Below are 23,473 nucleotides of genomic sequence, written 5' to 3'. Positions count from 1 at the left end.
TGAACCCCAGCGAGTGCAGGAGGTTTGTCGTAGTCTGGAGGTGGGAGATGACAGCCTGGGGCGAGCCTGCCTTCAACAGCTAGTTGTTGACATAGAGAAAGACTGACACTCCTGATCTCTGCAGATGAGCTGCAACCATCACCTTGGTGAACATCTGAGGGATGCAGGTCAGGCCAAAAGGGAGCATGGAAAACTGGAAACGCTTGCCGCCGATGTAAACCACAGGTAACGCCTGTGGGCAGGCAGGACGGGGATATAAAAATATGCTTCCTGCAAAGCCAATGCTACCACCCAGTTCTCTGGGTCCAGGGCAGATAGACCAAGGTAAGCATCTTAAATTTCTCCTTCTTGAGGAAGTAGTTGGAGGGCCCCAGGTGTAAGATAGGACGAAGGTCTCCGTTTTTCTTTAGCACCAGAAAGTAGCGGGAATAGCAACCATGACCTACTTCTGGCATCAGAATCCTCTCTATGGCTTCCCTCGCGTAGAAGAGAAAGATGATCCTCCCTCAGCATGTCTTGAGATGGTGGCATTAGAGGAGAGGTAGGGAGGAGGGGGAGGGATTAGGCTTTTTGGACTATCTGCAAAACCCACCTGTCCAATGTCAAGGACTACAAGTGGAGCAGGTGATGATGTATCCTGCCATCAACTGGGTGCCTGTGATGGTATAAGTGCAGATTAGGAGGGTTTGGAGGCTGCGAGGTGGGAGTGGGATGTACTGATCCGACATATGGCTGCCTGATCCTCGAGGTTCGTGGATACCACACCCTCGGCCGTGCAGGGGCTGGGAAGCATGCGCAGCACTGTGGCTAGGTGTGAACTGGCACAAAGCGGTCAGGGCAATGGTGCGGGATGGAGATAAGCCCAAGGACTGTGCCATAGCCCGACTGTCCTCAAATCTCTTGAGCGCTGAGCCCGTTTTGTCTCCGGAGAAACAGGAGCCATCAAAGGGCATGTCCATCAAAGAGGACATGGCATTCCTTGAAAAGCCAGTTTGTAGCCAGGCATGGCGCTTAAAGGCCACTGTCCATGAAACCGCTCTGCCTAGAAAGTCTCTGATCTGCTACCGCTTGGAAGATCATGGCCTGGGCCTCCTCCGGGACCATAGGCAGCACTTGTGCAACCATGCTCTACAGAGCGTGGAAGTAGCGAAAGGCATGCAGTGTTCACAGACCACAATGCCAGGCTGGCGGAAGAAAACATCTTCCTCTCAAGTGTCTCCAGCCTCTTAGATTCCCTAGCCGGGGGAGCGGAAAGGAACGCTCCAGGGTTGACATATGAAGATCAGGCTTGGACCACAAAACTCTCAGGGGTGGGATGTTGTGTGAGAAAACCTAGGTCCCCAGTGGCAGGGCAGTGTCAATGGGCGATTGTCCTATTCATCAGAGCCCCTGTGTTGGGTTGGACCAGGTACCCAAAAGGACATCTCGGAGGGCCTCACTAAGTGGGAGGAGCAGTTCAGTTGGGGAGACTCCCAGCTGAAGCACCTCTGTCAAGACATTGGTTTTGACCGCCATTAAGGACAACTGAAGGTCGAGGACCACCACTGCAAATGACTCTTCCCTCCTCAGTAGCCAAGGTAGGTGGAGAAAGCAGGCCAGCATCTGAGGAAGTATCTAGGCCACTAGCTTTACCCAGTTCCTCACACCAGTCCATAGCTTACGCATTAGACTAGACTTCTTCAGGGTCTAGTCACCCCTCCCATTCCAGGGCTCGAAAAGTATACTCACCCACCAGCTATGGCAAGTCATTTTTTATCAGATCGAGATATTTTCAGGACCTACTAGCCCCTTTGGTGAGTTGACAAAGAGCAGATGTTCTTATCAATCAGAAAGTGAAGGAGGAATAAAGACCCCTTCACGTCTTCTTGTTATATTATTGTCATTTGCTCTGTGTTCAGAGACTGAGGTCAAAAGTCAGTTTGTCTTCTTACAATTACTTTCCTTCAGCCTGCATGGTACCAGAGTTTTTGTAAGGTGAACTGTATGACCTGCTGTACAAAGAGTGTGAAATAAAAGGCTGCAGAGTATCATGTTTTTTTCCTAACACACACCATTTAAATAACTAATTTTAAACATTTCAAAATATATTTCAGTAGTTGTGAAAGTCCATTTTTTGAACTTCTGTGTGATGACACAAATATTATAAGAGAATGTAAACAAATCAGAGCACTTTACTTGGTGGTGTGCAAATGATAAATAACTTTTCTGAAACTCAATTTTCAGAGATTATTGTTAATACACTATGGGGGTCATTCCGACCCCGGCAGGTGGCGGGCGCCGCCCGCCGGGCGGAAACCGCCCAAACACCGCCCCGCGGTCAAATGACCGCGGGGAGCATTTTGACTTTCCCGCTGGGCCGGCGGGAAAGCCCCAGCAAAGATGAAGCCGGCTCCGAATGGAGCCGGCGGATTTGATGGGGTGCGACGGGTGCAGTTGCACCCGTTGCGATTTTCAGTGTCTGCTATGCAGACACTGAAAATCTTGTTGGGGCCCTGTTAGGGGGCCCCTGCAGTGCCCATGCCAGTGGCATGGGCACTGCAGGGGCCCCCCAGGGGCCCCACGACACCCGTTCCTGCCAGCCTGGTTCTGGCGGTGAAAACCGCCAGAACCAGGCTGGCGGGAAGGGGGTCGGAATCCCCATGGCCATGGAGGATTCCCTGGGGCAGGGGAAAACCGGCGGGAAACCTGACATCAGGAATATTTCAAAGGTGGGAAATCTTCAGCTAGAAGTCTCCATCAGATACAGATTTTGTAAGTATTTATAGACTTTGCGCCAACCCCTGCTGTAGTGCCCTTAATCTATTGCTCTTTCATCCACAGTCCTATGCCAGTATTGAGAGTTCCTTACGTGGTGATCTGGGTCTCCATGAAGATAAGGATGAATACAAGGACTGCAGGAAGAACGCTGGCGGCCATCATCCAAACAGGGAAGCTGCTTGCTTCACCAAGGGGGTTTATGACCCAGCCTCTCTTCTCAGGAGAAGTTACGGAAAATCCACTGGGAACACTCAGCTTCTACAAAACAGAATAAATAGGAACTCTTTGGAATTCACATTGGCTAATCCAACAAGACAATGAGCTCATCAGCACTTTGCCATTTTATAACAAGATTATACACCAATATAATCATCACTTGCATCATCTGAGCAAAGTGGAAACACTGAGCTCCTCAGCACTGTTATCTTATAGTCTGTGATTAGACACCAAAGATCTCTGCTCTTTCAGTTGGCAATCTGAACACAGGCAGTGAGTTCACTACTACTCTTAACTACCAAACCTACAACACAATAGGTTCATAAGAACTCCCATACACAAGTCTGAAAAATAAATTGGTCACTCAACATTATCATCTGGGGAACAGATAGCTCATCAGCACGCTCATCTTCCAGTAGGAGTAAACAAGCCCATCATTACTCTCATCTGAAGAAAATATGAAGCTCTTCAGAATGGTTATCTGCTAACATGAAAATAAATTCTATGAGTTCAGTAACATTCTTCAATCCCTGAGACTCCACGCTCCTCAACAGTCTTGTACAACGGAAAGACACTGAGTACATCCAAACAGAGGAAAGACGGTAAGAACAGAAGCACGGTCACTTACAAATCTGAGATACAACAACCTTAGTTCTTAAGATTCACACTCTTTCATTAAAATCTTAAAGAAAATAACATACTAGCTTCTCAGCTCTCCTTTCATTTCCAATCTCTTCCAGTCTACATGTCCTTTTCCCCAGTATTACAATTGTGCCCTCAATGAATTTCTAATACTCAAGGATTTCAATACTGACCTGTGTGTAAGTGTCTTTAATGCTAAAATCTACCAGCACCATAATAAGGATAGCGATTGGAACACCAAAATCACCAATCACACGGCGGATCTAAAAAACAAGAAAACAGGGTTAATTTACACTTAGGCCATGAGACAGAAGGCAAATATCTCAGAGACAAGACTAGAAATGTATTTCCCTCAACAGAGGCATGGAGGGGGCATAACCACTAAGACACTAGAAGAAATTAAGTCATCACAGAGACCAAAGTAAATAGAGGAACTACCTAAAAGACCAGAGAACAGACAGAATCTCCCACTAAGATCAGAAAGAGAAAAAAAGGAATGCAAGGTCATCAAAGAGAACAGAAATAAAGTACAGAGTTCACCAAAGAACAGCAAAAAGAAACTACGGAATTACAGACACCAGAGAAAAATCAATGAAGCCATCACAAAAACTCAGTAGAAAGAAGACCAGATACCAGAATGAATGGAATCAGCTCATCATCTTGAGGAAGTCAAAGGATTAATCTGAGTGACATCTTAGTATGCACTTCATGGTTGTGTCAACAGTCCCAAGCATATGTAAATTGAGTATATTAAGTTGTTCGGTTTGTGTTCAAAAGGGGCTGGGTACAAGTTACCAGGGTGTCACTGGACCATGGTCAAACTGATCGGGTTGTAACAGGACTCTTTTATATCAACTGCAATGCAATTAGACACACAGGTTGTTTAATGGTGATGCTACTATCGATGCCATATTTCAGAATAAAGGGGTGAGAATCAGTAAAGGATGCTGAAATTGTGCATGCAAGATTTTTTATTTCTATTTGGTGATCTTTCAATTTTACAGCATAATTAACAGCCTGTTACCATATATACAGGGAGTGCAGAATTATTAGGCAAATGAGTATTTTGACCACATCATCCTCTTTATGCATGTTGTCTTACTCCAAGCTGTATAGGCTCGAAAGCCTACTACCAATTAAGCATATTAGGTGATGTGCATCTCTGTAATGAGAAGGGGTGTGGTCTAATGACATCAACACCCTATATCAGGTGTGCATAATTATTAGGCAACTGCCTTTCCTTTGGCAAAATGGGTCAAAAGAAGGACTTGACAGGCTCAGAAAAGTCAAAAATAGTGAGATATCTTGCAGAGGGATGCAGCACTCTTAAAATTGCAAAGCTTCTGAAGTGTGATCATCGAACAATCAAGCGTTTAATTCAAAATAGTCAACAGGGTCGCAAGAAGCGTGTGGAAAAACCAAGGCGCAAAATAACTGCCCATGAACTGAGAAAAGTCAAGCGTGCAGCTGCCACGATGCCACTTGCCACCAGTTTGGCCATATTTCAGAGCTGCAACATCACTGGAGTGCCCAAAAGCACAAGGTGTGCAATACTCAGAGACATGGCCAAGGTAAGAAAGGCTGAAAGACGACCACCACTGAACAAGACACACAAACTGAAACGTCAAGACTGGGCCAAGAAATATCTCAAGACTGATTTTTCTAAGGTTTTATGGACTGATGAAATGAGAGTGAGTCTTGATGGGCCAGATGGATGGGCCCGTGGCTGGATTGGTAAAGGGCAGAGAGCTCCAGTCCGACTCAGACGCCAGCAAGGTGGAGGTGGAGTACTGGTTTGGGCTGGTATCATCAAAGATGAGCTTGTGGGGCCTTTTCGGGTTGAGGATGGAGTCAAGCTCAACTCCCAGTCTTACTGCCAGTTCCTGGAAGACACCTTCTTCAAGCAGTGGTACAGGAAGAAGTCTGCATCCTTCAAGAAAAACATGATTTTCATGCAGGACAATGCTCCATCACACGCGTCCAAGTACTCCACAGCGTGGCTGGCAAGAAAGGGTATAAAAGAAGGAAATCTAATGACATGGCCTCCTTGTTCACCTGATCTGAACCCCATTGAGAACCTGTGGTCCATCATCAAATGTGAGATTTACAAGGAGGGAAAACAGTACACCTCTCTGAACAGTGTCTGGGAGGCTGTGGTTGCTGCTGCACGCAATGTTGATGGTGAACAGATCAAAACACTGACAGAATCCATGGATGGCAGGCTTTTGAGTGTCCTTGCAAAGAAAGGTGGCTATATTGGTCACTGATTTGTTTTTGTTTTGTTTTTGAATGTCAGAAATGTATATTTGTGAATGTTGAGATGTTATATTGGTTTCACTGGTAATAATAAATAATTGAAATGGGTATATATATTTTTTTGTTAAGTTGCCTAATAATTATGCACAGTAATAGTCACCTGCACACACAGATATCCCCCTAACATAGCTAAAACTAAAAACAAACTAAAAACTACTTCCAAAAATATTCAGCTTTGATATTAATGAGTTTTTTGGGTTCATTGAGAACATGGTTGTTGTTCAATTATAATATTAATCCTCAAAAATACAACTTGCCTAATAATTCTGCACTCCCTGTACAGCAGATACCTTAAGCACAGGAGTTAAGCTTACAATAAAATGCCTAACATAAATGCTAAGAACTAACATAATGGAAAACAGTTTCATAACATTTAATAAATTATATGCCCAAATTACTTTTAGAAACAATAAATAATAAGATATGCAGTCATTTCTCCCTGCCGAATAATAAATCGAAAAACAAATACAACAAGGTGATGGATGGAATGCTTAAACTTATCTCAGCCACTCGCAATCACTCGGGCTGCATCCCAATCCATAGTTTTTTGCCCACCATGTCACATCAGTTTGGACCCAGCCATATGCAAATCAGTCTTGACCCTGCTCCTCAAGGTTGACAGTCCAGCCCTTACTGCCAGACACAAAGGCAACCTAGGACCGTTTTCTCCCTAGTTATGGATCTTCTGCTAGGTATACCTTGGTTCCAGTGGCAAAGTGAGCCCGGACCCATGTCATACCAGGCTCACCTAGGGAAGCAAATACAGAAACATCAAAATGATGGGTGGAATTCATGAACTAATCTCAGCCACTGGTGATCGCCCGGGCCGCATTCCAATCCACTGTTTTTTGCCCACCATGCCACCTCAGTTTGGACCCAGCCATTTGCAAATCAGTTTTGACCCTGCTCCTCATGGTGTTGTAGGACCCCTTTTTACACCTAGATTGGACACCCTTATTTTAGCATTAGGCCCATGGCCTGTGCCGTTTACATACAAATACATTTGATTTGTTTTCATATTTTTTAGCAAAGCCTGCTTTTACCTAGTTGTTTTTATAGTCTAATTAGTTTCCTCTTTTCTAAGAAGACAGAGCTCATCCTGCACATTTTATCAGCCATTGTACTCTGTGCCTTGTCCTAGGCTGCCATGTACGATACATTATATGCCAACTCATATTGCCAGCCCAGGAGCCAGTTCCTATCCACAAGACCCATCATTACATCAGGCCTATTCTCCAAATGGTTTATTATATAAACAACACATAGGCCTAAGGAGGGTAGAGAGCACTGCGGTCATGACCGTCCTGGGACACATACCACACTACAGACAAGCTTTGCTGATCTAAGTGCTGACTCTTCAGCTCCCAGAGAGGATTGCACTCCAGACAACAGACAGACCCCTGCTATTCTATTTAGGTATGGGGTTGGGGTTACTCTCTTAGATCGAGACAGGCAGAAGGGTTACAACCACTATGCTGTCAGATCTAGACAGGGTTTTGGCAGGAATCTCTGGAATCCCTAGACTTTCTAGAGTCATACAAAATGGTGAGGTTGTTTATTTTTTTTTATTACTTTGGTTGTAGTGACGATTGCCGTGCTGTTTTATCTGCCTTATTATCGTAGCCCATTCCTTTTACACTAGGATGCAGTTGCTTCAATAAATGCATTGAAATCCAGTTTGCATCTCATGTCCTTCTTGGCATGTGTGAGTCACTGATTAAATGAGTGAAAGGGGTATGATCTGTTTCCACGACTTCCCTGAGGAGTCAGAGTGTCAGGTCTAGGTTACCACAAATCACCTCTTCCCTCACTGGGGTTGATGAGGCACTACGGGCTAGCCAGGAGTTAGGCTGACAACTCCCAAGCAGTGTGGAGTAGACTCAGACTCCCACACTCAGTGGTGCTGGTGCACTAAACAAGCAGTTTTATGACCAAAATGGTAACCACATGACAATGGGAACAGTCCACCCAAACTGCCAGGCCAGATCCTTCATGAACCGCAACACAAGCAAGCTAGGACAGGTTTCCCCCTAGTTAGGGCTCTTCAGCCGGGTACAGCTTGGTTACAGTGGCACAGTGAGCCGGGGACCCATGTGTGGGCATACCTGGCGCATTAAGGTCAGTAAATGTAAAAACAACAAGGTGATAGATGGACTGCTTGAATTAATCTCAGCCTCTGGCGATCTCTTGGGCCGCATTTTCATGTATAGCCTTTCAAACCATGTATGATCTTTGCTTGGTCAACAAGAGAACCAGATGGGGAAATCTACTTCCATGTCTCCCTTTACTTTGGTGTGGGAAAAAAATAAGCTTAGCAAAAAATAAATTAAACTTCACAAGTTACAGTCAAGAAGCTACCAACTGTATCATCAAGAACTTAATTCCAGTATGCATCTATCATATGGATATAATCTGCACCAGGTGCATGGCATCTTGAACAAAGAACAGAGCCGCAATTACACATTTGTCGCAATTTAGCAGCCGTGAGAGAAGCGTGGTGGAGACAGCTAAACATTTCATCTTGAAACTATTTCTAGAAAACCTTCACCACATATGCTGTCAATTCTTGTTGGGACGAAAATGTCCTCGGTAAATCCCCTGCACAGTAGTAAACAGGAGCACCCCTGTCCTGAGTGACCTTTGGTGTAGATTATCACATATCTTGACATATATGACCCAGCAAACACAATAATCCTGCATATGCTCTTAGGCCTAGGCTTTGTAACTGACCATGAGAGTTGGCTCTGAGATCTCGAAGCGTGCACAAGATGTACTCTGTAGTCAACATGGGAATACCACCCATGTCTTGGGGCATATATATTCAGCAGAGGTGGCAGTGTACCTTTATTTATTAATGGTACTAAAGCAAATCTTTTTTCCTAATTAGCTTTGAGTGTGGTTGAGACAGCCCCTTGGTTCGTCATGAATGTAATGCCCAAACCCTGTGCTGTCATCTTCATGAGTTGGGGGAGGTATTTGTTGTGCAGAGGGAATCTTCTAGGCAGGGCCTGCCCCTTTATCCCTCCCAAGAGTGCTATTCCAGAAGGCTGATGACAGCCAGGTATAGAGTATTCACACTTCATTGTCCTTGTGTTTTGTGTGCATCAGTTTGAAAACAGCATTGTCACTACCAGCTGTGAAAGCCAACACATTCAACAAAGGTTGCTCTGCAGAAGAAGGTACTTGTGAAAAAGAAGAGCTTCAAACTCATTCCAGAACACTGACAGTGGGCTCAACACCCACTATTCTGGAAAAGGACTATAAGAGTGGGAACCAAACTACCCAGTTGGGTTCCAAATCCAGTTTCCTGATTATCTAAAGATAAAATCTCTAGAGAGTACAGGAACAACTACTGAGATTCAGAGCTGGGGTCTTTGATAGTCAGTCTCCCATAGGTATGGGTCATCACCTGAAGTTTGCCCAAAGATTCTCTAATGAGCAGAAACCCAGCCATTGCACTCAGAGTGTGAAACAGCCCAAAAAAGCAGACAGAATCATAGAAGTTCAACTGGGACAGACCGGAGCCTAGGAGTGGGCTTTCGGGACTACATGTAAGTTCCCTGACAAAGCTTCAGTTGCATGTAGAGACAACAGTCTGAGAGCCTCAGCACTGGTGTTATCTTGATATTGCACCCAACTGACATGAGTGGACTACCTGAATCTGCTGAATCCTGGCACCTCTGTCGGAGGGAAAGTGTTGGGAGATCCTTGTTGTTTGGGGTTGGGCCGTCTCTGCTGCTTCTACATTTGGCAGATTTGCAGCATTTCTCAACCAACAATGGGAAAAAGGAGGCGGGCGGGCTGCCACTATTGTGAACCAGGAGCAGTATTCCCATGCACTACTGTTGTCTGCGGGCTTCGCCCTCAAGATTCCCAGGCACCCTCTACTTCAGGCAAGCCAACCATGTGAATTTGGGCTTCAGAACTGCTAAAATGAATGGGTATTTTTGTTCTTTATGCATTGAAGCCCCAAGAGAATATTTTAACAGTGGGACATAATTGAACGCTGCTATGGGTTAACAAACCAGAGGGCTGTATGAACATACTTAATGAGCTTGCCATGATCCCACCTAGTCATTTTCTGTGTGATTATAATACTGTAGCACCCATATTACCACCCTTTGCCTGACTGAATATACTTTGAGTAGTACGACATCTTAGAAAACCATAAAAGTACTTCTCTTTTTCCATAACGAAGTGGACCAAGCTGGACAACATTTATTATCTGTTGCATAACTGTTTTAGGTCTGAGTCTCTACAGTGCCCCAAGCTAGCTTGCCAGGAAGTCTTTGATCGCTTGCCCTTTCTACGCTAAAAGTCAAGTGCGGAAAGCGTGTACTTGGTTCCTCGCATGCAGTGTCATAGCAGGTCAGGATCCAGGATATTAGTGGTAAAATGCCTCAGCCACCATGGTTGAGGTCCTGTATTCCCTCCTTGCCGGTGGCCCCCGAACGGTTTCTGACAATTGATGGCAAGCGGTGTAGGATCTTTAGATGTATGTTTCAAATGTTGTTAAAAGAGCAACACATTCAGTCTACGCTTACCATTACTTTCAAAATGGGATGGCAGACACAAGCTTGCTGGGAATAGACCATGACACGCTGTAATTAGATCAGTTTATGGTTCTGTATTTAGAAAGAGGGTCAAAAGCTTCCTCGAACAAGGATAGGGAGGTACTTGTGGGTTTTGTTAAACATGAGTTTATGTGAACTGAACACACAAGTAGATCTGAATTTCACTCCTTGGATCTGTTTTTCATTGTAAAGAATGGACACCTAGTCACAGAAGTATATCACAAGCTCCCAGTTCAATATGGACTACGACAATATGATAGTAAACATCTTATAACATGGACAAACTTTCCAAATTAAGTCCCACAGAATGGGTTCTACGTGAGGAAATAAAGTGGCATCAAATTTGTTAAATCAGACGCCATACTACAAGCCATAACATCAAAACAGAAGTGTTAGACTGGCAGCTTTTTGGTGTGTCTCTCCTGTCTTTTTGCCTTCTGACCTTCTGTTTTTATGGTATACTTGACTCTGTTTCTGCTGGTTTATTGTCTCTGCGCACTTTACCACGGCTACTTAGGGCTACAGTGCAAGTGCTCCCTATATAAATTGTACTGTAGATTGGTTTATCTATGATTGGCATGTTTGATATACTGGTAAGTCCTTAGTAAAGTACACTAGAAGTGCCCAGGGACTGTAAATCAAATACTACTAGTGGGCCTGCAGCACTGATGGTGCCACACACATAAGTAGACCTGTAAACCTGACTCAGACCTGCCAGTGCTGTGGCTGTGTGTGGAGTCTTGCACTGCCAATTTGGCATGGCAAGTGTACCCACTTGCCAGGCCCAAACCTTCCCTTTTACTAAATGTAAGGCACCCCTAGGGTAGGCCCTAGGTATCCCCAAGGTCAGGGTGCAGTGTATGATAAAGGTGGGACATGTACTGTCTGTTTGACATGTCCTAACAGTGAAATACTGCCAAGTTCGATTTTCACTGATTTTCATTGTTCACTCTCATAGGTTAACATGGGGGCTGCCTTTAATTATCCTTAAAGTGCGGTTTCCCTTTGAGAGCAGATGGAGATACGGATCTCTGGACTCACAATTTAAAAATACACCTTTTGGTAAAGTTGTTTTTTAAATTGTTTGCTTGAAAATGACACTCTTAGAAAGTGGGCATTTTCTTGCTTAAACCGTTCTGTGCCTCTGCCTGCTTGTGTATTCCACCTCTGGGTCAGACTGACAGTTGGGCTGTTGTGAATTCCCTCTAGACAGTGACACAAAGAGAGCTTGAGTGTAGCCTGCATATCCTGATGGGTCATCTGGGCTAGACTGGAGGGTGGAGTGGTCACTTACACCTGAAATGGCTGGTCTGCCCTCACACAATGCAGTTTCCACACCCCCTGGAGTTTATCTGGGGTCAGGCCTTGGCAAGGCAGGATCTTGTGAACAACAGAGACTTTCCTATGAAGTATGCCTACTTCAAAGACAGAAAGGGGTATAAGTAATGGACCCCAGACTTTTAGAATCTTTCTGGATCAAGAGGAACCTCTGCCAAGGAGAAGAGCCGGAGAGCGGGAGGAGGAGTACTGCCCCTTTGCTGTGTTGCTTTGCTGGGTTGTCCTGCAGTTGCTGATTCTGCCTTAAAAGAGAGCAAAGGGTGAACATTGCTGTGTATCCTGCTTGGGAGAGTTCTCCAAGGGTTTGGAGAAGAGCTTGCCTCCTGTTGGAAGTCTCAGGATATCAAAGACTTCAGTTTAATCTGCCTACAGCACTGGGAACTGTGTGTTTTGTGCTGTTCAAGAAGAAAAACCACTGCAACACCACCAATGACGCCGCTGGTCTGCATCGTGACCTCATGGCACCACATGGAGTAGCACTGCCCCACTTTGCACCTCTCTCACCGACGCCGCCATCTGACGCTGCCACCGAGCCACTGAATGCACTGTGACCTGTGGCCCCGCACGCCAGCATCATCTTGCTCACACCGCAGCCGGCAGCGCTTCAGCAACAACTACGCTAATGCCTGCACCGCGATCTGGTGACACCGCACATCACACCGCCCCACCTCACACTGCAGCCCTGGTCTCACAGACGCCGCTGGATGCTGTCACCGAACCGCTGCCTGCACCGTGACCTGTGGGCACCGCACGTCACATCGTCCCTCTTCGCACCGCAGCCCGAGGCCATCCACACCAGTGCTCCTGACTTCATCAGCCAGAGTTCAATCCGCAACGTGTGTGACTTCAAGGGCCCGACAACCCCCACACCGACCTCCGGAACCGACGCCTGCGAACCCAGCGACTTCACTCTCCGGATCTCATTGCGAGGATCACAATGTCATGCATGCCCAAGGTACTGTTTGCGGGTGTTCCCGACACCGTAGCTGGACCGCAAGGCCGCGGCCGGCCTGAACTGTTGGTTTTAGTGATCACAACGTCATGATAGCCCCAGGTGGAGCTATCAACTTAAAGGAATTGCATTTTTAAGTTAATTAAGGCAACATTCATATCTTTATTACTGCATGTTGGATTTTTCTCGTTTTGGTCTTGTTTTACACAAATAAATATTGGCTATTTTTCTAAAACTGGTGTGGTGTCCTTTTGTAGTGTTTTTACTTAATGTGTGTTAAATGCAAATGCTTTACACATTGATTCTGAGATAAGCCTGACTGCTCGTGCCAAGCTACCAAGAGGGCGAGCAGCGGTTATCGGAGCGGGTATCTCCCTTACCCTGACTAGAGTGAGGGTCCATACTTGGACAGGGTGCAAACCGACTGACAACTAGAGACCCCATTTCTAACAAGAAGTTTTACAGCCAAAAATTATTTGAAAGAGTCTCATGTTTTGGAGCCGTCATCTTATACCAATTACCTTGAATGTGACAACATGAACTTTAAGTCTCATCCACTAAAGTTAGGATTATGCAAACATATGACTGCACCAGAGACTAGTGAAATCCATCATCTAAGATACTGTCACGACTGAACAAAAAATGGAAACAATGTTTGAAGAATAATACTAATAACAAATGGGAGGGACGTTTTCAAACAAACAACCCTACCCCAAAATAGCACCTGCATGAATGTTTTTGATTCAAATGTTCCAGGATACTTAATTTTGTATTGCCACAATTAAGTCCCAGACACATGGTAACATATAAGAAACAAATAGAGGTCCATCAGCCACAGATTTATAAACATAAAAATCCATGGAATAACATTACAAACCCTTCCAATATGGCACCTTCAAAGTTTGCCAAAACATTGTTAGTTTAATGTAATATGTTTTCATCTTTAGCATAAGTTTCAAGAGAAGAGGGTCGCCATGGGGCCGGTAAAGATAAGTAAATCAACACTAGAATCTAATCACTGTACAATTCCAAGAGACACAACCAAGTATCACACAAGATAAGTTGTCCCATTAGGTCTAACAAATACCCCAAGACCGTATGAAATGCCACAGACTTTATAAGCTCCAACAGGCATGCAACATGTAGCTATTTAAAGACAGAGAGGTTTGTTACTTGACCTTCCCTTTTTTATAGCGGTTATAGGGTGACAAGATTAAATGTAGGATATATCAGCCTTAGACAGTTTTACATTTTAGGGGTTCTATGCTAAATAACTCTTCTGTTATTTCACTCTTCTAGTGAATAATATCTTGGGACTGTGCTAGTTTTCAACATGCCCCCCTGTTTAAGAGCTGAACACGAAGTGGTAGCCCACCATCTACAAAAGCTGATTCTCGGTGGTGTGAAAAGCAGGCCCTGTAATGAAGCACGCCACCTTGTGTAGGTGAAAGCTCCGTATCCTGAAAAACAAGGTCAGTAGATGTTCAGGATACATCTTTGCTGGTAGCTAGATCAACTGCTAGTGCACTTGGTTTGTGTTTCCTTTTAGTAGTATATCTTTTACTAAGAACCAGTAAGAGAAACTGGGTAGCTGAGATAAAACTGTGTTAGACTGTTGAGATAGTACTATGATAGGTGTAGGAAAGTACTGTCTTTTTGGCATGGTTACCAACTCTTTTGACCTGTTGTCAGTGTGTTTTTGACTATATTCACTGGGATCCTGCTAACCAGGACCCCAGTGACTGTGCTCTCTCCCTCTAAATGTGGTTGTTACTGACTTTGTGCACACCCCAATTGGCATACTGGTGTCCCCATGTAAGTCCCTAGTATACGGTACATAGGTACCAAGGGCATTGGGGCACTAGTGGTTCCCCATGGGCTACAGCATGTATTATGCCACCTACGGGAGCTCATGCAAAATGTGTCTGCAGGCCTGCCATTAAAGCCTGCTTGAAAAGGTGCATGCACCCTTTCACTACAGGTTACTGCACCAGGTCACTGTAAGTCACCCCTATGGCAGGCCCTCCTAGCCCAGAGGGCAGGGTGCAAGTATCTATGTGTGAGGGCACCCCTGTATGAGCAGAGGTGCCCCCATGAACTCCAGCTCCATCTTCCTAGACTTCGTGATTGCTGGGAATCCATCTTACCTGTGTACTGGACATAGGTCACTAGCTATGTCCAGCGAGACAATGGTAACTCCAAACCTGGGCATGTTTGGTATCAAACATGTCTGAATCATACCCCAACACTGTTTCCAGTATTGGTTGCATGGTTCCATGCATTCTGGGGGCTCCTTAGAGGGCCTCCAGCTTGGCTCATACCAGTTTGCAGGTTTTTCCCAGGCAGCCCACACTGCTGCCATCCTACAGACAGGTTTCTTCCCTCCTGCTGCTTGAACGGCTCAAACCATGGAAGGCAGAACAAAGGATTTCCTTTAGGAGAGGGAGGCAACACCCTCTCCCTTTGGAAATAGGTGTTATATGGCTTGAGCCACCGGTATGCTTTGAAGGGCAGATTTAGTGCCCTTCTTGCATAAACCGGTTTACACCAGTCCAGGGACCCTCGGTCTCTGCTCTCGCGCAAAACTGGACAATGGAAAGGGGAGTTACCACTCTCCTGTCCATCACCACCCCAGGGGTGGTGCCCAGAGCTCCTCCAGGTGGCCACTGGATTCTGCCATCTTAAATCCAAGGTGGGCAGAGGCCTCTGGGAGCATCCGAGTGGCCAGGTTAGGCAGGTGACATCACAGCCCCCTCCTGATAAGTGGTCACCCTTCTATGTGACCAATCCTCCTTTCAGGGCTATTTAGGGTCTCCCTCTTAGGTGGGTCCTCAGATTTGACATGCAAGATTCCAGCATGACTCCTCTGCAAAATGTACTTCGACTTCTGGCCACTGGAACTGCAACTGGACCTCACAGGAACCTACAATCTGCAGCTCCAGTGACTACTTCGCTCTGCAACATTGTTTCTCTGGCTCCTTCCAGCAACTGCAACATTTCCCCAGCTGTGCATCCTCTGAGGGCAGCAAGTCTTCAGTCTGCACCAAGAAGCAAGAGGGAATCTCCCTTGGGGGGAAGGAGTCACTCCCCTGCATCTGCAGGCACCAACTACATCGACGACCGGCTGCGTGGATCCTCTATCCTGCAATTCTGCATGGATCCTGCAAGTGGTGGTCTGGAGTGGTCCCCAAGGTGCCCTCTACCAGCTGCCCAACTTGGGAGGAGTTGAGTCTCTGCTTCTTCTTGCAGGGCAGTACCCCTGTGCACTGCGACTTTTGCAGTTAACAAGGTTTGTTGGCTCTTCTTCCAAGGGATCTTCAGGCTCCGTGTACCCCCAGGCTCCAGCACTCTTCCCTGCAAAGCACAGTCTCCTGCCTGCTGCACCAGCAACGTGTGACTCCTCTTCAGGTGTGCTGAGTGGGCCTAACCGTGACTCCTAAGCCTGCTGCCAGTGAGTTGCCTGCATCCTCGACCTCTGGCTCTACTTTCTGCTGAGGGTCGTCTGGGACTCCTCTCCTTGGGTTGAGTCCCCTCAGACTTTCCTAGTCCCCAGCAGCTCTGCAACACTTCTTCTGCAACTCTTGCCTTTGCCATAACTTGTTGGTGGTTTTTCCACACCACTGACGGACTGCAACTCTTCTTCCGACATGGGACATCGACTGCATCACTTATGGAACTCCTCTTCTGCTCCTGTGCTGCATAGCCGACTCCTGGTCTTTATCGTCGACCTTGTCCTGCATCTCCAGAAGGGTGGGTAGTGGCTCCTGCCCCAACCGGACACTTCAATTTGAACTGGACTTGGTCCCCTTCATTTGCAGGTGCTCCTCTGTCAGGATCCATCTTCTGTTTCTTCCAGTCTTGCTTGGGTCTTGCACAGTCCTTTTACAAAGTTTATCTGTGGGTTTGGGAAAAACCAAGTACTAACCTCTTGTCTCCTGGTCGCTGGAGGCACCCTGGTACTTAACTTTTGGGGTTCCTAGCTCCTGGAGCTCCCCTCTACAGATTCCACTTCCTTAGCTGGGGGCCTGCTTTTTCTTTTTGCATTCCTTTTACTTAGTATATAGTTTGGTCTCCCCCAGGGTCTCTATCATTTACTGCTATTTCACAGTTTTCTATTGCTTTCTATACCCATTCTTGATTACTAATGTGTATATAACAGTGAATTTACTCACCTGCTAGTTGAGTATAGCCTACACAGTATTTTAGTATTTGTGTTACCCTAATAAAGTACCTTTATTTTTGTAACACTGTGGGACTATAGGGGTATTGCATAAGCTTTGCATGTCTCCTAGATAAGCCTTGGCTGCTCATCCACAGCTACCTCTAGAGAGCCTGGTTTCGTGGACACTGACTACACCTCACTAGTAGGGGATACCTGGATCTGGTATAAGCCAATACCACCATAGGTGCTCTCCATACACCAGGCCAGCTTCCTACAATAGGAACTCAGGAAGGAAGTGCTGGAGTGTTAGGCTTTGTAAGGTCCTTACCAACGATTTTTCCTAGCACCTGAAGTGTGTCCCTGTTGGAGGTGGCTGAGTTCGATTGGCTAAAGCGTGAGCTCAGCTAGGCGAAACATGCCAATCCTGTCCAGGGTGGTCAAGTACACCTGCTAGATAACCTGTGCTCACCCTTCGGTAGCTTGACAGTCAGGCATATCTCGAAAGAAATGAGTAAAGCAACAGCACAACGCATTCCCTCAACAACCCAGCTGAACCACCCCTAAAAGAGACTTTACACAGGTTGTATGTACAGAAATGTTTTATTCAACACACACAAAATTAACACAGTTTGATTACAATGTGATCTCAGTGTAAATGTCAATGAGTACAAAACACACAATAATATTCAATGAGGACTTGGGCATGAATCTCAATGACCGCCGTAACAAACAATAATAGGCCAAACTTCGTTAATCACTGATCTCTGAATATACTTTTGAGGAAACCACTCATTCCCTCCCCGCACTCCCAAAATGAACCTACCCGCTGTCAGCACTAGGTCCCACCCTCCCGGTACCCATGATCAGAGCAATTCAGGGTGCGCCTTTGGCTGACAGGACCAGCACAATTTAAATCAGAATAACCTGTACCTACCAACCTATGAACGGACACAACACACAATGAGCATGCAGCCGAGGATCGCACGAGGGAAATGCCCCCACTCAACCTCAACGAGGGCCCAGTAGGGTCCCACAACAATGATCCGTTCACTTCACAAGCCATCTCACGGTGCAGTGGTCCCCATGATGAAGGGTTAAACACCTGGTGCGCCCGGTCTCCCAACTTAGTTTCTTGTCCAAAGCACACCGTTCCTGCCAGGTGGAGTCTGGCATGATGTACACATAAACAGATGCATCACTGTCCAGATATTACTGATCATGATGTACGTCCCTCTCGGGAGGTCGTTAATGTCCCTGAAAACTCCACAAAGAACAGAGGGCAGCCAACCTGCCCTTGGAGAGCCACTTCAGGATGCCACAAAGCAGCAGGCAATGAGCCTCAGGCCAGTCTCTAATCGGTAAGGGTGCGTGGATCCCCTTCCTTGGACAGTTATTTTCCTGGGCACCTAGAATCCTCTGACAGTGTGTCAAAGCAGTCCAACCGCACTGGTCCTGCGTATCTGTCAGTGGTACACTAAGTTGCATAATTTGTGTACCCTACTTATACAGGGAGTGCAGAATTATTAGGCAAATGAGTATTTTGACCACATCATCCTCTTTATGCATGTTGTCTTACTCCAAGCTGTATAGGCTCGAAAGCCTACTACCAATTAAGCATATTAGGTGATGTGCATCTCTGTAATGAGAAGGGGTGTGGTCTAATGACATCAACACCCTATATCAGGTGTGCATAATTATTAGGCAACTTCCTTTCCTTTGGCAAAATGGGTCAAAAGAAGGACTTGACAGGCTCAGAAAAGTCAAAAATAGTGAGATATCTTGCAGAGGGATGCAGCACTCTTAAAATTGCAAAGCTTCTGAAGCGTGATCATCGAACAATCAAGCGTTTCATTCAAAATAGTCAACAGGGTCGCAAGAAGCGTGTGGAAAAACCAAGGCACAAAATAACTGCCCATGAACTGAGAAAAGTCAAGCGTGCAGCTGCCACGATGCCACTTGCCACCAGTTTGGCCATATTTCAGAGCTGCAACATCACTGGAGTGCCCAAAAGCACAAGGTGTGCAATACTCAGAGACATGGCCAAGGTAAGAAAGGCTGAAAGACGACCACCACTGAACAAGACACACAAGCTGAAACGTCAAGACTGGGCCAAGAAATATCTCAAGACTGATTTTTCTAAGGTTTTATGGACTGATGAAATGAGAGTGAGTCTTGATGGGCCAGATGGATGGGCCCGTGGCTGGATTGGTAAAGGGCAGAGAGCTCCAGTCCGACTCAGAAGCCAGCAAGGTGGAGGTGGAGTACTGGTTTGGGCTGGTATCATCAAAGATGAGCTTGTGGGGCCTTTTCGGGTTGAGGATGGAGTCAAGCTCAACTCCCAGTCCTACTGCCAGTTCCTGGAAGACACCTTCTTCAAGCAGTGGTACAGGAAGAAGTCTGCATCCTTCAAGAAAAACATGATTTTCATGCAGGACAATGCTCCATCACACGCGTCCAAGTACTCCACAGCGTGGCTGGCAAGAAAGGGTATAAAAGAAGGAAATCTAATGACATGGCCTCCTTGTTCACCTGATCTGAACCCCATTGAGAACCTGTGGTCCATCATCAAATGTGAGATTTACAAGGAGGGAAAACAGTACACCTCTCTGAACAGTGTCTGGGAGGCTGTGGTTGCTGCTGCACGCAATGTTGATGGTGAACAGATCAAAACACTGACAGAATCCATGGATGGCAGGCTTTTGAGTGTCCTTGCAAAGAAAGGTGGCTATATTGGTCACTGATTTGTTTTTGTTTTGTTGTTGAATGTCAGAAATGTATATTTGTGAATGTTGAGATGTTATATTGGTTTCACTGGTAATGAAAAATAATTGAAATGGGTATATATTTTTTTTTGTTAAGTTGCCTAATAATTATGCACAGTGATAGTCACCTGCACACACAGATATCCCCCTAACATAGCTAAAACTAAAAACAAACTAAAAACTACTTCCAAAAATATTCAGTTTTGATATTAATGAGTTTTTTGGGTTCATTGAGAACATGGTTGTTGTTCAATAATAAAATGAATCCTCAAAAATACAACTTGCCTAATAATTCTGCACTCCCTGTACTAAGCAAAACCTTTGAAGTGGGGTTGGTTCTGAGGGTTTTCCTTTGAACCACAGATGTCTCCCCTAAATTTCCTCAATGTCTGCCCTGGGGTCCTGGAATGCAGATCTGTATGGGTGACAGGCTCTGGCTCTGGGAGGCCAAGTGTCACAATCTTTCCCCCGTCTACCTCACCAGGTTCCAAATGGCAGGGATCTGGCATTCTGGATGCCCGAGTTTTATAGCGGTCACCTGGGGAATCTGCAAATGTGCTCCTCCCCAGGGACTCCTGGAATAAAGTCTAATTAATGGGGCACCAGAATCAGACCCAACGCCCAGAAATGCCCACTTCCCAGAAGTTGCATTTCCTAGCCAGGGGTGACAAAGTTACCATTACCAACGGCTCAGGCTTATCATCTTGAGTCCATAGATACCTAACAGTCAGCTCCCCTGCAATCCTTATTTCAACCAGGCTTAAAAAGCCTTGGTGTCTCATTCCACCGTATGGGTAGAGCAGCACTGAATGGCAGTGTTAACACACGTGGGTGTTTGGCACTCCCCGGGCCCTTGTGCCCTAGCACACACATCAATCTGCCAAGGCACATGACACTTCAGTTAAAGGCACCACCACAGTGCCCGTGCGCCTCGGCTGGCCTGAGTCCTCAAGCTCCGTTCCTATCATGAATGCTCATGCAGAAATACGTGCGCCGCTGGCACTTCAGCCATGAGCGCATCCACATAGGAACCACCCCACCCAGCCGTAGACAGAGTCGCCCAGGTTGGAGAGGCCAACCCCCATCCGTACCTGGCCCAACTCGGGTACTCAAACCCATACACGGGTGACAGTGCCGGTTTCTAACCCATATGGATGGCGGGGGAATTTTTACCCTGCACTCGCAGAGGGAAAGTGCTCCAAGCTCATAGGCTCTTGGAGAGGAAAACCAACTAAACGTACTTGAAATAAATGAAAAAATCTGGGGTAACCACTGCCTGTACAGGTCAGGTCTAACAGTCCCCAATTCCATTTCCGTAATTGTCCCTGATACTCTCCCTACCTCAGTTTAAAGGGTACCACGGTCATCAACTCTAGGAGTCATTTCCGTGGGTGGGGTAAGTCTGCATAGTCCCTTAACGTGCTGTTGGCCCTTTAGAAAGCTAAGGATGAGCACAAGACAATGCCAGGGAGTTAAAGGGAGAAGTTGAGGTCATCTCACGAGACAGGAGAAAGGAGGAATACGTTTGAGAGGAAAAACACAGAGAGAGGAGCGGGAAAAGGAAAGGCAGTTAAAAGAAGAGAGTACTGAAGAAGGAGAGGATAGTCTTAGAAGAGTTTCAGGGTTGCAGTGCAATATACTTGTTTTGGGAAGGGCAATCTCTGAGCCATCTTTGCTGAATTTCTTGCAAACATTCCAAAAGAGCTTGTGAATATATATGTATGTAGAAGGCCCAGATATTTTGCAGTGGTTTATGAGGACTGAGATTATTTGTAAGGTGAAGGTCTTGAATGATATTTCTAAAGCTGCAGTTCCAATGAGTCGCTTGCCTACGCAAGGGTCTACTATCATTGGAGAATGCCTATGGCTGGTAACATAAACTGGGTAAGCAAAGCTCTGATCAGACTGTTTGGGTCAAAACCTATGCAATACCTACCAAACTTCAAGGAAAACAAATAGGCCGATTGTCGTCTGGTAAAGTCAGGAATCATGGTGTGTTGCATAACTGCAATGTGTGGATGAGATGGACGGAAGTGTGGAATTAAAATGCCTCTAACCAAATGACTCAAAGGGGAATTCTGTACCCTACTTAGGCAAGGCTTGTCTGAGCTGACTGCAAAGGATCAAGAGAAGCTTGAAGGGTGGTTGACAAGTGGTTAACTAACAGGATTACCAGGGCCTGGACTGGAGCGGCACAGTTAAAAGCAAAGGGGTAGAAGCACCTTTAGAAAACTAGCTGCAGATTCAAAGGGGAGGGTCAGGATAACAGCAAAGGTTCAGCAATGGAGGCAGGCTGAAAAGGTACTTTCTACTCAGGAGAAAAAAACAAAAGGGATGGAAGGAAGCGTTGCACAGTCAAAGATCCTATATTAGCCATTCCCATAATAGCCAGTGTGTTATATGTGGGAGTGGGGATCTGAGAGGTCCTTGTGACACTCAACCTAGTAGCTATGGACATTTGGAGGAGGGAGCCAGAAGCCCCATGGCACATTCACCCAAACACCCCCAGGGTTTACTGGAACTTGGTATCAATGGTAGGATGGTTCCTGTCCCAAGGGATCCAGGTTCTTATAGAACTTTGGTTTAGGGGAAGTGTTTCAAACCCAAGGTAATTATCCCTGGTGCTAATGGCACAAGTTGGTAGCCAGTGGATATGGATATGAAATTGAGCACCCGCTAGAAGTAGAAATCAATGGCAAGTTGGCCACAGTCAGTGAATGAGTGTGAGATAAACAATGGCAAGTTGGCCACAGTCAGTGAATAAGCGTGAGATAATCAGATTGCTGAAGGTCTTTAAGGGAAAGATGGCTTTGCTCCAAAGTTAATTCCAGGGCTGGAAGCCTATATGGATTGGGCCACATTAGTGGTCATGAAAAAAGTGTGTTAGACAGTCTTAGGAGATTATGGCCATGCTAGACTGGCAAACACCAAGGCACACTCTGAGAAAACACAGGCTATGTTGGATATTACTTATGCTCCAAATTTAGTGAGGATGAAACAGACCACATTTTGAAGTCTAGGTCAGTGCCTGAGCTGTAAGGTTTTTTAGCTACTGAATAACCCACCTGTGAAGAGTTACAATGATGACAAGATGAGTGCCTTACAGTTCAGTAAGAAGACTAGGAACAGATCAGCAAAGGGGTAGTCGGGAAGAACCAGTTACTTACCTTCGGTGATGCATTATCTGGTAGAGACAGGATCTAGCCGCAGATTCCGTACTTTAGAATCTTTACCAGGCAGGAGCCTGGATCCAGAAACTTTTTTCCACATGGCACGTCTGTGAATCAGAAGAAGGCGTTGCGCGACTGCCTCTCAACTGCATCCACTAGATGTGACATCATCCACCACCAGCGGAGTCCGTATAACCCCCTCACCGACGTCAGTTTCTTCTGTGACTAATTTCCGTGCTCAAAACGTGGGGCCACATAAAGAAACTGCCTACTGAAACTGCGTGCTAGCACAAAAGGCACCCCTGTGTCAAATAATCATTGAATTCTTAATTCAAGGTGTAGATTTCCATAACAAAATCTTCTGAGACCAAAGAGGACTCAGTTTGCAGTGTGGGGAGGATGGGAGGGTTGTTAAGGAATCTCGGGCTAGATCCTGGGTCTACCAGATAATGCAGTACTGAAGGTAAGTAAGTTATTAATCTGGTAGAGACATCTAGCAGCAGATTCCTTACTTCAGAATCAGATACCTACGTCACAGTAACCCGGAGGAGAGAATGCAAACTAAGACCTCACAAAAAATTGTC

At 45.9% G+C, this 23,473-nt stretch overlaps 1 protein-coding gene across 6 annotated transcripts in view; it reads right to left on the bottom strand.

Moving 5' to 3' along the window:
• Nucleotides 1-23,473, bottom strand: part of SLC4A2 (solute carrier family 4 member 2) — a 2,186,615-nt gene that overhangs the window by 228,528 nt on the left and 1,934,614 nt on the right. For all 6 annotated transcript variants that reach the window (XM_069210734.1, XM_069210733.1, XM_069210737.1 and 3 more), the window contains 2 exons: nucleotides 3,789-3,878; nucleotides 2,849-3,015 (listed from right to left, as the gene is read on the bottom strand). In XM_069210734.1, the coding sequence (XP_069066835.1) occupies nucleotides 2,849-3,015; nucleotides 3,789-3,878 (257 nt within the window). The remainder of the gene's footprint in view (nucleotides 1-2,848; nucleotides 3,016-3,788; nucleotides 3,879-23,473) is intronic.

The sequence above is a fragment of the Pleurodeles waltl genome, chromosome 10 (assembly GCF_031143425.1).
Source record: "Pleurodeles waltl isolate 20211129_DDA chromosome 10, aPleWal1.hap1.20221129, whole genome shotgun sequence".
Classification (NCBI taxonomy): Eukaryota; Metazoa; Chordata; class Amphibia; order Caudata; family Salamandridae; genus Pleurodeles; species Pleurodeles waltl.
The sequence above is the reverse complement of the archived record's forward strand: the minus strand, read 5'-3'. Positions and strand labels throughout refer to the sequence as shown.